General features: G+C 44.8%; 1 protein-coding gene across 2 annotated transcripts in view; it reads right to left on the bottom strand.

Moving 5' to 3' along the window:
• The window catches only part of LOC147125254 (neuronal migration protein doublecortin-like), a 266,166-nt gene that overhangs the window by 19,610 nt on the left and 233,864 nt on the right, over positions 1–12,692 (bottom strand). For both annotated transcript variants that reach the window (XM_085999932.1, XM_085999938.1), the window contains exon 8: positions 253–359. In XM_085999932.1, coding sequence (XP_085856058.1) covers positions 253–359 — 107 coding nt within the window. The remainder of the gene's footprint in view (positions 1–252; positions 360–12,692) is intronic.

Below are 12,692 nucleotides of genomic sequence, written 5' to 3'. Positions count from 1 at the left end.
AAAGGTTTCACTTCTCATCAAATGCCTCTATTAGTGGCAATTTTCAGGCAGAAAGTCGGTCAGTCCTTGCCTTGCTAATGGAAGATTAATAACTAAAGATCTGAGTTAAATTTCTATTTGCCAAAAGTCTACATATTTCAAGAACAAAATAGGAAGAGCCCTTATATTGGAGCATCATAGTTTTAGAGACTCAACTAGAGGTAAGTAAATCACTTCATTCTAATAGGGAAAAAGGACATCATAATGACTTACCTTGTGCTTGCGAAGACAGCCTGGGCTAGTTGGTGTAGAGATAGGTGTTGAGACTGGAGACTTGTTGGACCTGGGGGTGGAGAGCTGGCTGCTGGAGGTTCCATTAGCTGAAAGCACATACAACAGGCAACTTGTAGAGGGGTGATAATGTAATCTTAGTAGAGCCATGTTTGCTCAGTTCAAAATATTAAAGGGAGTTTCTTAAAAATAAAATTCAAAGCCATGATTACCCCAGTATTTATATCTCCACTGCTTTCGAACCTCTATGGTGTCCTCTCAGACAGGAGGATAGGATGGTCCAGATCATGCATTTTTCAACAGAACACATACTTACCAGGTGGAATGTGTTCCCTTCCTAATGCTTCCCTCCTCCTATGCCACCTTTTCCCAATAAATGGGATGCTTAGGTGCAAGACATTCTCCTTGTCGGCTGGAAGATGATGAGTGTCTTCTCATCACATTGGTGCAAAGTTTATGTGGCAAGGACGGCCAGTGAATTGGGAACTGCCTCTCATCATGTGATCCCAATGCACAACTTTCAACTTAATGCAAATATCAAAAGTGCGATATACAAGCCAAATTGTAAATTAGTCAACTGTTAATTTGTGTAAGACAATATCTAAAAAAAAACCTTAACATTAAAGTTGGCTATAAATATATAACGGCTCATAACAGAATCTTGGGACTTCCAGTTACGATATAAACCAGGTATGGGACTATCAGAAACTCCTGATAACATTACACCAGTGCAACTCACTCTCAGGCTGCTATTCTCTATATACTGTTTTGCATCATGACTGCCTAAAGTTGCCAATCCTATCCAGTGACTCCTGCTGGAAAGTGTGTGTGTGTGTGGACATTCGATGAGGACAGCATTAGAGTTGAGTGAGACGCCCTCCACAGTTGAATAGCCTAACACTCATTGTCCAGGGTAACACATGAAGATTGAGTGAGGTATGAGAGGCCTGCCAATCCCTGCAAACGTGTACCCCAGCATGAAAAAGAGCTTTCAAGAGAGGAGGGGAGAAAACAAAACCCAGACATTTGAGAACTTCAGCAGCATTTCCGCAAACTAATCAAGTTCAGAAATTCTTCATTTGCTCCACTGTGCATTATTAACAGCAAGACATTTTGAATGAAACACCAACAAATTACACTTATAATGTTCATTGTAAAATTTTAGCAGAGTATAATTAAGTAACATTTAATGGAAACCATGTTTTACTTTGCAAAACTATCAAAAGGTCATTGTGCTCTGAAAGGGGAACAATACTGGGGGTGAAATTACTTTCAGTGCATAGAGTTTATATATGACTGGAACTGAATTTTTAAATTGGTAACAGCTCCAGGATTGGCATCCAAGGCAAAGCAGACAGTGAGTTCACACGCCTACAATTAGAATTGCCCGAGGACAAAACCACCAGACGATCCAGCCTCGAAGCCCAACATTCAGCTCTCCAATGGGGTTCAGATGAGGAGAAGCAAGAAGAGGGCGCACATCTCTGGAAGCTGGACGCCAATCCACCGCAGACTGTTGTGGAAGTCTCCTCTGTCTGTTGGCCATTAGCAACCTATGTATGGCTATGAATGGCTTTGGCCATTCCAGCTGGGCCCCAAAGTTTATATCACACAACTGTGCATAATGCACCACTGATCCACACTAAATTGGCAAATCTCAGTCAGAGAGGCCACAAGATGAGGCCACAACATTGTGGGGTGTTGAAGTCCCATGTTGGTGCAGTAGGGGAGTATTATTCTAAACTCCAATCAGGCTGAGGTTAAGCTACTTCATTGGGACAATGTAGGGGAAACTTCACTCTGCACTGTACCTAATCTGGAAATGTCTGATGCAGATATTGGGCACAAAAAGTGAAAAGAAATGCATAACTGCCCAGTTTGTCGACATAGCAACAGTGACTTCCATTCAAATGAATTGAATGTGAAGCACTTTGGGATGTCCAGAATGATATAATAAGGCACCATATACATGCAAGCTCCTTTACTTTTGGAAAAAAATGACGTTGGTAATTGCAGAAAAACGGAAATCTCCCAAATCCTTAAAAGTAGGGTCTCTGTCAGAGAGTTGTGGCAAAAGCTGAGCGAGTGCCATGGGAACACGACCAGGTCTTGCAATGCCGAGAAGCACAGAAAATGTTAATATAAGCAAACTATTTAAATTGTATTGAGTGCAAAACTGAAGGGTACAGGAGGAAAACTAGCAAGCCTCTAGCGAGACTGGAAAACAGAAGAAATTTTATTTTTCCCCCACAGAGTAGTGGATCTGTGGAAAGCTCGCTGGAAACCTGTTAATGCTGTGGCAATTAATTCCTCTAAAAAAATTGGATACATTTCTAGTTAGGAATAGCACTGAAAGTTATGGGAACAGGTATCCACGAGCCTAAACATCCATAAACATAAAAACTGACTGTAAAAGCTTTTATAGATATGTGAAGAGAAAAAGATTGGTGAAGTCAAGCGTAGGTCCCTTGCAGTCAGAATCAGGGGAATTTATAATGGGGAACAAAGAAATGGCAGTCCAATTAAATACATACTTTGGTTCTGTCTTCACAAAGGAGGACACAAATAACCTCCCAGAGATGTCAGGGAACATAGGGTCTAATGAGAGGGAGGAACTGAATGAAATCAGTATTTGTAGGGAAATGGTGTTAGGGAAATTGATGGGATTGAAGGCCGATAAATCCCCACGGCCTGATAATCTACATCCTAGGGTACTTAAGGAAGTGGCCCTAGAAATAGTAGATGCATTGCTGGTCATCTTCCAAAATTCTATAGACTCTGGAACAGTTCCCATGGATTGGAGGGTAGCTAAACATAGAAACATAGAAGATAGGAGCAGGAGTAGGCCATTCGGTCCCTCGAGCCTGGTCCGCCATTCAATGAGATCATGGCTGATCACCCAAATTCAGTACCCTGTTCCTGCCTTCTCTCCATATCCCTTGATCCCTTTAGCCTTAAGAAATATATCCAACTCCTTCTTGAATATATTTAATGAATTGGCCTCTACTGCCTTTTTTGGCAGAGAATTCCACAGGTTCACCACTCTCTGGGTGAAGAAATTCCTCCTCATCTCTGTCCTAAATGGCTTACCCCTTATCCTTAGACTGTGACCCCTGGTTCTGGCCTCCCCGGCCATCGAGAACATCCTTCCAGCATCTAGTCTGTCTAGTCCTGTTAGAATTTTATAAGTTTCGATGAGATCCCCTCTCATTCTTCTAAACTCCAGCGAGTACAAGCCCAATCGACCCAATCTCTCCTCATATGTAATTCCTGCCATCCCAGGTATCAGCCTGGTGAATCTTCGCTGCACTCCTTCCATGACAAGAACATCCTTCCTCAGATAAGGCGACCAAAACTGCACACAATACTCAAGATGTGGCCTCACCAAGGCCCTGTACAACTGCAGCAAGACATCCTTGTTCCTGTACTCAAACCCTCTCGCTACGAAGGCCAACATACCATTTGCCTTCTTAACCGCCTGCTGCACCTGCATGCTTACCTTCAGCGACTGGTGCACAAGGACGCCCAGGTCTCGTTGCAATTCCCCTTCTCCCAATCTATTGCCATTTAGATAATAAAATGCCTTCCTGTTTTTGACACCAAAGTGGATAACCTAGCATTTATCCACGTTATAATGCATCTGCCATGCTTCTGCCCAATCACCCAACATGTGCAAATCATCCTGGAGTTTCTCGGCATCCTCCTCACAGCACACACGCCCACCCAGCTTTGTGTCGTCTGCAAACTTGGAGATATTACATCTAGTTCCCTCGTCTAGATCATTAATATATATTGTGAATAGCTGGGGCCCTAGCACCGATCCCTGCGGTACCCCACTAGTCACTGCCTGCCACTTGGAAAAAGAGCCGTTTATTCCAACTCTTTGCTTTCTGTCTGCCAACCAGTTCTCTATCCAAGTCAATACCTTGCCCCCAATCCCATGTGCCTTAATTTTACACGCTAATCTCTTATGCGGACCTTATCGAAAGCCTTTTGAAAGTCCAAATACACCACATCCACTGTTTCTCCCTTATCTATTTTACTAGTTACATCCTCAAAAAATTCCAGTAGATTAGTCAAGCACGATTTACCTTTTGTAAAGCCATGTTGACTTTGTCCGATCTGGTCACTTTTTTCCAAGTGCTCTGCTATTACATCCTTTATAATGGACTCTAGCATTTTCCCCACTACCAATGTCAGGCTTACCGGTCTGTAATTCCCCGTTTTCTCTCTACCACCCTTTTTGAACAGTGGGGTAACATTAGCTACCTGCCAATCCATGGGTACTGTTCCAGAGTCTATCGAATTTTGGAAGATGACTCTACTAGTAGAATGCATCTACTATTTCTAGGGCCACTTCCTTAAGTACCCTAGGATGTAGATTATCAGGCCCTGGGGATTTATCGGCCCTCAATCCCATCAATTTCCCTAACACCATTTCCCTACAAATACTGATTTCTATCAGTTCCTCCCTTTCATTAGACCTGATGTTCCCCGACATCTTTGGGAGGTTATTTGTGTACTCCTTTGTGAAGACAGAACCAAAGTAGGTATTTAATTGGTCTGTCATTTCTTTGTTCCCCATTATAAATTCCCCTGATTCTGACTGCAAGGGACCTACGCTTGTCTTCACCAATCTTTTTCTCTTCACATATCTATAAAAGCTTTTACAGTCAGTTTTTATGTTCCCTGCAAGCTTACTCTCATACTCTATTTTCCCCCTCTTAATTAATCCCTTTGTCCTCCTTTGTTGGATCCTAAACTGCTCCCAATCCTCAGGTTTACTGCTTTTTCTGGCCAATTTATATGTCCTCTCCTTGGATCTTATGCTATCCTTAATTTCCCTTGTTAGCCATGGTTTAGTCAACATTTTTGTTTTATTTTTATGCCAAACTGGGGATGAACAAATTCTGTAGTTCATCCATGCGATCTTTGAATGTTTGCCATTGCCCATCCACCGTCAACCCTTTGAGTGACATTCCCCAATCAATCCTACCCAAGTCACACCTCATACCATCGTAGTCTCCTTTATTTAAATTCAGGACCCTAGTCTCTGAGTCAACTATTTCACTATCCATCTTAATGAAGAATTCTAGCATGTTATGATCACTCCAACCCAAGGGGCCTCGCACAACAAGATTGCTAATTAATCCTTTCTCATTACATAATTCCCAGTCGAAGATGGCCTGATCTCTGGTTGGTTCCTCGACATATTGGTCCAGGAAACCATCCCGTATACACTCCAGGAATTCCTCCTCCACAGTATTGTTACTAATTTGGTTAGCCCAATCCATATGTAGATTAAAGTCACCCATGATAACTGCTGTGCCCTTATTGCACGCTTCTCTAATTTCCCATTTAATGCCACCCCCGACCTTCGCATTACTATTTGGAGGTCTATATACCACTCCCACTAACGTTTTCTGCCCCTTGGTATTTCTCAGTTCTACCCATACAGATTCCACATCATCAGAGCTAATATCCTTCCTTTCAATTGTGTTAATCCCCTCTTTAAGCAGCAATGCTACCCCACCTCCTTTTCCTTTCTGCCTATCTTTCCTGAATATTGAATACCCCTGGATGTTGAGTTCCCAGCCTTGGCCACCCTGGAGCCATGTTTCCATAATCCCAATCATATCATATTCGTTTACCTCTATTTGCACAGCTAATTCATCCACCTTATTACGAATGCTCCTCGCATTAAGACACAAAGCCTTCAGGCTTGTTTTTTTAACGCTCTTAGATCTTTTAGAATTATTATTTACTGTGGCCATGTTTGATTTAAACCCTTGATTTCTCTGCCTGTCACTTTTGTTTTTCTCCTTCCTATCTTTTGCTTTTATCCTTGTTTCCCTTTCCTCTGTTTCCCCGCACAGGTTCCCAAACCCCTGCCATTTTAGTTTAAACCCTCCCCCAGAGCACTAGCAAACACTCCCCCTAGGACATCGGTCCCGGCCCTGCCCAGGTGCAAACAGTCCAGTTTGAACTGGTCCCACCTCCCCCAGAACCGGTTCCAATGTCCCAGGAATTTGAATCCCTCCCCCTGGCACCATTCCTCTAGCCACGTATTCATCTGAAATATCCTTCTATTTCTACTCTGACTAGCATGTGGCACTGGTAGCAATCCTGAGATTACTACCTTTGAGGTCCTAATGTTACCCCACTGTTCAAAAAAGGTGGTAAAGAGAAAACTGGGAATTGTAGACCGGTAAGCCTGACATCGGTAGTGGGGAAAATGCTAGAGTCCATTATAAAAGATGTAATAGCAGAGCACTTGGAAAACAGTGACAGGATCGGACAAAGTCAACATGGATTTACAAAAGGTAAATCGTGCTTGACTAATCTACTGGAATTTTTTGAGGATGTAACTGGTAGATTAGATAAGGGAGAACCAGTGGTTGTGGTGTATTTGGACTTTCAGAAGGCTTTCGATAAGGTCCCGCATAAGAGATTAGCGTGTAAAGTTAAGGCACATGGGATTGGGGGCAAGGTACTGACTTGGATAGAGAACTGGTTAGCAGACAGGAAGCAAAGAGTTGGAATAAATGGCTCTTTTTCCGAGTGGCAGGCAGTGACTAGTGGGGTACCACAGGGATCGGTGCTAGGACCCCAGCTATTCACCATATATATTAATGATCTAGACAAGGGAACTAGATGTAATATCTCCAAGTTTGCAGACGACACAAAGCTGGGTGGCCGTGTGTGCTGTGAGGAGGATGCCGAGAAACTCCAGTATGATTTGGACAGGTTGGGCAATTGGGCAGATGCATGGCAGATGCAGTATAATGTGGATAAATGCGAGGTTATCCACTTTGGTGGCAAAAACAGGAAGGCAGATTATTATCTGAACGGCAATAGAGTGGGAGAAGGGGAAGTGCAACGAGACTTGGGTGACCTTGTGCAGCAGTTGCTGAAGGTAAGCATGCAGGTGCAGCAGGCGGTTAAGAAGGCAAATGGTATGTTGGCCTTCGTAGCGAGAGGGTTTGAGTACAGGAACAAGGATGTCTTGCTGCAGTTGTATAGGGCCTTGGTGAGACCACATCTTGAGTATTGTGTGCAGTTTTGGTCGCCTTATCTGAGGAAGGATGTTCTTGCCATGGAGCGAGTGCAGCAAAGATTCATCAGACTGTTACCTGGGATGGCAGGAATGACGTATGAGGAAAGATTGGGTCGATTGGGCTTATACTTGATGGAGTTTAGACGAATGAGAGGGGATCTCATTGAAACTTATAAAATTCTAACAGGACTAGACAGACTAGATGCAGGAAGGATGTTCCCGATGGCGGGGGAGTCCAGAACCAGGGGTCACAGTCTAAAGATAAGGGGTAAACCATTTAGGACAGAGATGAGGAGGAATTTCTTCACCCAGAGAGTGGTGAACCTGTGGAATTCTCTACCAGAAGGCAGTTGAGGCCAATTCATTAAATATATTCAAGAAGGAGTTAGATATATTTCTTAAGGCTAAAGGGATCAAGGGGAGAAGGCAGGGACAGGGTACTGAGTTTGGACGATCAGCCATGATCTCATTGAATGGCGGAGCAGGCTCGAGGGGCCGAATGACCTACTCCTACTCCTATCTTCTATGTTGCTATGTTTCTATCCCCTCCACCACTGGCGTACTGTGGCTGCTGTGCGTACTATCTACAGGATTCACTGCAGCAACTCGCCAAGGCTTCATTGGCAGGACCTCCAGAACACGCTACCTCCACCACTTAGAAGGACAAGGGCAGAAGGTGCGTGGAAAACCATCACCCTCCAGGTCACCTACCACCCTAACTTGGACATATATCGGCATTCCTTCATCGTTGCTGGGTCAAAAACCTGGAACTCCCTATCTAACAGCACTGTGGGAGCATCTTCACCACACAGAGTCCAGCAGTTCATGCAGAAGGCCAACCACCACCTTCTCAAGAGAAACTAGGGATGGGCAATAAATGCTGACCTTGCCAGCGATGCCCACATCCCAAGATTGGGGCCTAGAAATTTGGTGGGCTGCGCCACCAGTTAGTGCCCAAAGAGGGCACTTAGTGGGTTTAGCGCCACTGGCCACGCCTCCCGTGAAATTTAGAGGGGCACTAATGGTGGCAATTTTCGACCGGTAAAGGGGGGCCTACCTGCGGCAGTAGAGGCGCAAATTAAAGGAGCGGTGCGGGGCGGCCATCTTTGTTGTTGGCCACCTGCCAGCACCCCTCTGTGCTCCCTTCCCTGGCCCACTAACCCCACCCCCCCCCCCACCCCCCCGCGTTGTGCCGGCTGTGTCCCAAGAGCCCAGCACTTCTCCTCGGTGCCGGGCTCTTTTGCCGGCACTCGCGATCTCTGATCGTGCTGCAGCAGGCCCCTCCCTTTAAGAAGGGGAGGAAGGCCTGCAGTACCACAGCGCGCCGTGTCGCAGTGTGTGGCGCTGCGGCACGTTGCGCTGCGATTTTCAGTTGCAGCGCCCCAAGAGGGATGCAGGGCGCCTCGAGTAGCACCGCGCTTCCGTTTGGGGCACTCAAACTGAATATCGGGCTGGCGCTCGCGGCTCCTTCCGGGGCGGTACTTCCGGCGCCCAGGCGAGACTTGGGGCACCACCGAATTTCTAGGCCTGGATATAAAAAAAAAGCATAATTAATTATCCCATGGTCCACAACTGCTGGGACCCTGTAAATGTTATTTGTGGCTAGGTTTCAGTAATGGAGGTGGATATACCCTGTATGTAGATTTTTGCTTGATTATTTTTGGGAGTTGAGAAGCATTTATGCAGAACATTCCCCGAGGGGATTTAATAAGTAGGGTAGAGTCCATAATAGAATTGATTGTACATTGACTGTGGAAGGAATGACCTTTTGTTAATTTATGCTATATTATGTCCTTACTGGCCTGGAATTTGCTGGAGTGCCACGTTAGCTAGACTTTTTCCCTCACCCTTTACCTCAAAGAAATGTTGCGCTGCAAATTGCTGGAAGTCCAGGCTGATTGGGTGAAAGTCCAAGGTTAAAAAAGTCGAAGGTTAAAAAAAGGGGAGCCTCTAACTATAAAACCCAATGTACAAATTACTTTTTGTGCTTGGAAAGCAGCATATATATGTTATATAATTAGAGAGCAAATTATCTACAGGTGATTTATCACTCAGATTATATGGTAATTTGAGGGGTTTTTTTAAATGGAGAGGTATCTTTGATGAAAATTTCAATCATGAAACTGTCAAGTTGAATACGGAATTCTGACCTATTATGTGCTGTATAATCATATTAACGGAAAAATGATTATAATTGTGACCTTAAGATTAGAATGAGAGGCCGTCTTCAGTGAGGTAGAAGGGCAAGGTCCCTGACCTAATCTCCCTTCTCTACCTAATTTCAGAGGAATTACTTCTGCCGTGGCAATGTGTAGTGCTCCCCAAATGTACAGAAATGTGCAAGGTTCTGCGAAGAACTATGGCTGCGATTTCGTCTACCGAGGCGGGTCCGGGGCAGCCGGGGTCGGTGGCAAGCTGCGACCCCGCTTTGGCTCCATCCCGCTCTGTGAAAAGAATTTTACGCTGATTGGGCTTGTTAAGCCCGCCCAGCGTGTTTCCCGGCCAAGTGAAGGAAGTGGGTCTGATGACGTCACTTGATGACGCGTCATCAGCCAGTTTCCTTAAAGGGACCATGCCCAAATTTAGTTTGACAGTTCTGCTGTCAGTGTTCTACAGCATTGAGATGCTGCAAACACTGACAAGCACTGCACAGAGGTGCACGGCTTCACCCACCAGACTCTCCCATGACTCCCTCCAGAGGGAGTCACAGTACGCAGGGAGGTTCTCTTCCCTTCCCATGGGCGGAAGAGACCTCCCCAGGAGATCAACGCAGCCTGGTTGCACATTGTGCAGGAGGACACAAGCAGGGATATCATCAGGACGACCAGACTGCAGTGGCGCAAACCTTTCAATGATCTCAGTAGATCACGAAACGTTACTGCCAAGCCACACTCAACCTCATCCTGCTGTGCCACTCATCACATCCCCATCACTCTGCCTTCCCTACCCTACTCCTGCACACCCTTACTCACACCAACTTACCTTGCACCTCCACCCATCCCGCTCTATCTACATTATCACTTCCCCATCTCACTAGCCACCCCTCACACTCACCCTCATCCTAGTCCAATCATATCAACTAACAACACACAAGGGTAGGCACTGGGTGTTTCAGCCAATGTTCATGCAAAGTTTCTGTTAATGTGCTGTCAAACATTGAAATCTTTATTTTCAACACTTTGCGTTCTTGGACAGATTTGTGTGCACCTTTGGAAGTGGCTTAGTGAGTTGCAGTGAATGGTGAGACATAACGGTACCCCCCGCAATGGTGGTGAGTGTGAAAGCAATGGCTTGGGCATTGTAGGGATGCTTTATGGTGTTGGTGTGGGATGGTGCCAAACTGGCAGCCAGGGTGTACAGAGTCAAGTGAAGTAAATGTGGCCATGATGAGGCCATGCCATGCCACCCGGGCAGCAGTGTGGTCGGGTGCTGATGCCCTGTGTCCTGTGCAGCACCAGCTGATTGTGGAGCAGATTGGTGTTGATGTTGGTGCTGCTGGTGTGCCTGGTGCTGCTGGTGTTGGGGCTGATCGTGATGGGATTCTGAGGACCAAGGTGAGATATTTTCAAGGGGACCGATGCTGATGGAATAGATGGCAGGTGAGGTTGCGATGACAGAAGCGATCCGTCAATGGTGAGAAAGGTTTTTCCAATGAGGTGACTCTGGATAGAGAGTTTGCTCCAAACACTTGAAAGCTGCATAAAGCTCAATCTGTCTTCCAAATGCAGTAAGCAACAGCTTCTAACCTTGGAAAGTGAAGACCTATGAAATGGGAGCTTTTATAGACCATTTGCAGCTGTCAAGTTAAGAAATCATCCCATGCTGACACAACTCCCGACCTCCCAACCTGACGTGATCCCCGAGCAGCGGGGAAACCCATTGGCGATCTCAAAATCTAAAGGTGAGCTTAAAATAATACATAATTGCCTCTTAACAATCCAGCTAATGATCTAAATTGCCTCCCCCGCCGCTTGGTGTCGGGTCTGTTCTGCGATGACAGACCCGACATCTGGGAGACTAGCGTGGAGGCGGGTTGACTGCGGGTTCCGTACCCGCTGTCAAAAAAAAACATTTTCCCAGGCGACCCGCCACCAAATGAGCCCCCTGACCCCCCGAAAAATTCCGGATTATGTATCTGTAAGTGTTATGGTGTGTCATATGCCATGATCAAGGAAACATCTTAATTTTGTGCAGCTTAATAAAATAATCAAAGTCTGTTTAAGATGAAGGTAGCGCAATGCCTTGATCCAACCAGTTTGCTTGCTCATAATCATCTTTAGATTACTAAACTGTGGCCAAGCGGAGTATTTAATATGGATGTTCTTCCTGCTTATCAACAAGCCTGCCACTGAAAGAGCAAAAACAGTCATTGATTTACTTGCAGTTAAAACATACTCTATTTTTTAGCTATTTTTAGCTGCGCATATATTGGGGAAAATGTAATTAAAATCAGTTATAAACCCCACTTTACAGCAAGAACAGCTACAAGCTTAAAAACTGAATTGGCACAACTGAAGAACATCTGCTGGCATTGAACATTTCCTCTGCTAATGACTCATGGGGACAATGTCTGCTTCGGGGAGGAGACTGACAACCTCTTATCAATTCTGAAATTGCTACTGGTTCATGCATAAGCCAATTTCTTTGTCTTTGAAGCTGTCATTGTCAGAGCATGAAATTACAGTGCAGTGTCTGTCATTCACCAATCAGAGTCATGGGCTTCCGATGTCAAATTCAATTATAACATGGTTAGAGCAAGGCCATCCCCTGCTACTGAATCCAGGTTTCCTCTGCGAAGCCTGTGATTTGATTTAACAGGAGATGCTGGGTGTTTATTCTGGGGCCAGCATTTAGGTTCCTGCAAAAGATCAAATGCCAACTAATTAGGAAATGCAGTAACAGGGGAGCCAACACACACGTGTTATTTCCAACCTTTGGAAACCCTCAAACCTTAATTACACATTTCTATTGACTTTTAGTACCCAGATGTGCATTTATATTCAAAGAAACTTGGATCAAGATTACTAATATTTAATTAAATCAACCCATGAAACTTGAAAATGTTTTTGTGACTTTGCTCCAGTAAAGCAGACTCTACCACACTCAGTTTGAAACTCACAGAATAACCTAACTGCCTTTATTCAATCCACATTCCATTATAATTGTACAGTTAGTCGGGTCCCAGAAATCTACATCAGCCACAGTTTGTTCTACTTGTGAATGTTTATAGCTAATTATAAACGTTTTAACAGAGTAACCTGCAACCACTTTCTTAAAAAGTCATCACTATATAAGGAAATCTGAACCATCCAATCAAATAAAGCTAAAAACCCATTTGACCAGCCAGCATGGCAGCGATGTTCCC

This window comes from Somniosus microcephalus, chromosome 1 (genome assembly GCF_052327205.1).
Source record: "Somniosus microcephalus isolate GS21.2 chromosome 1, FLI_Smic_1.0, whole genome shotgun sequence".
Taxonomy (NCBI): Eukaryota; Metazoa; Chordata; class Chondrichthyes; order Squaliformes; family Somniosidae; genus Somniosus; species Somniosus microcephalus.
This window is presented reverse-complemented; position numbering and strand designations above follow the sequence as displayed.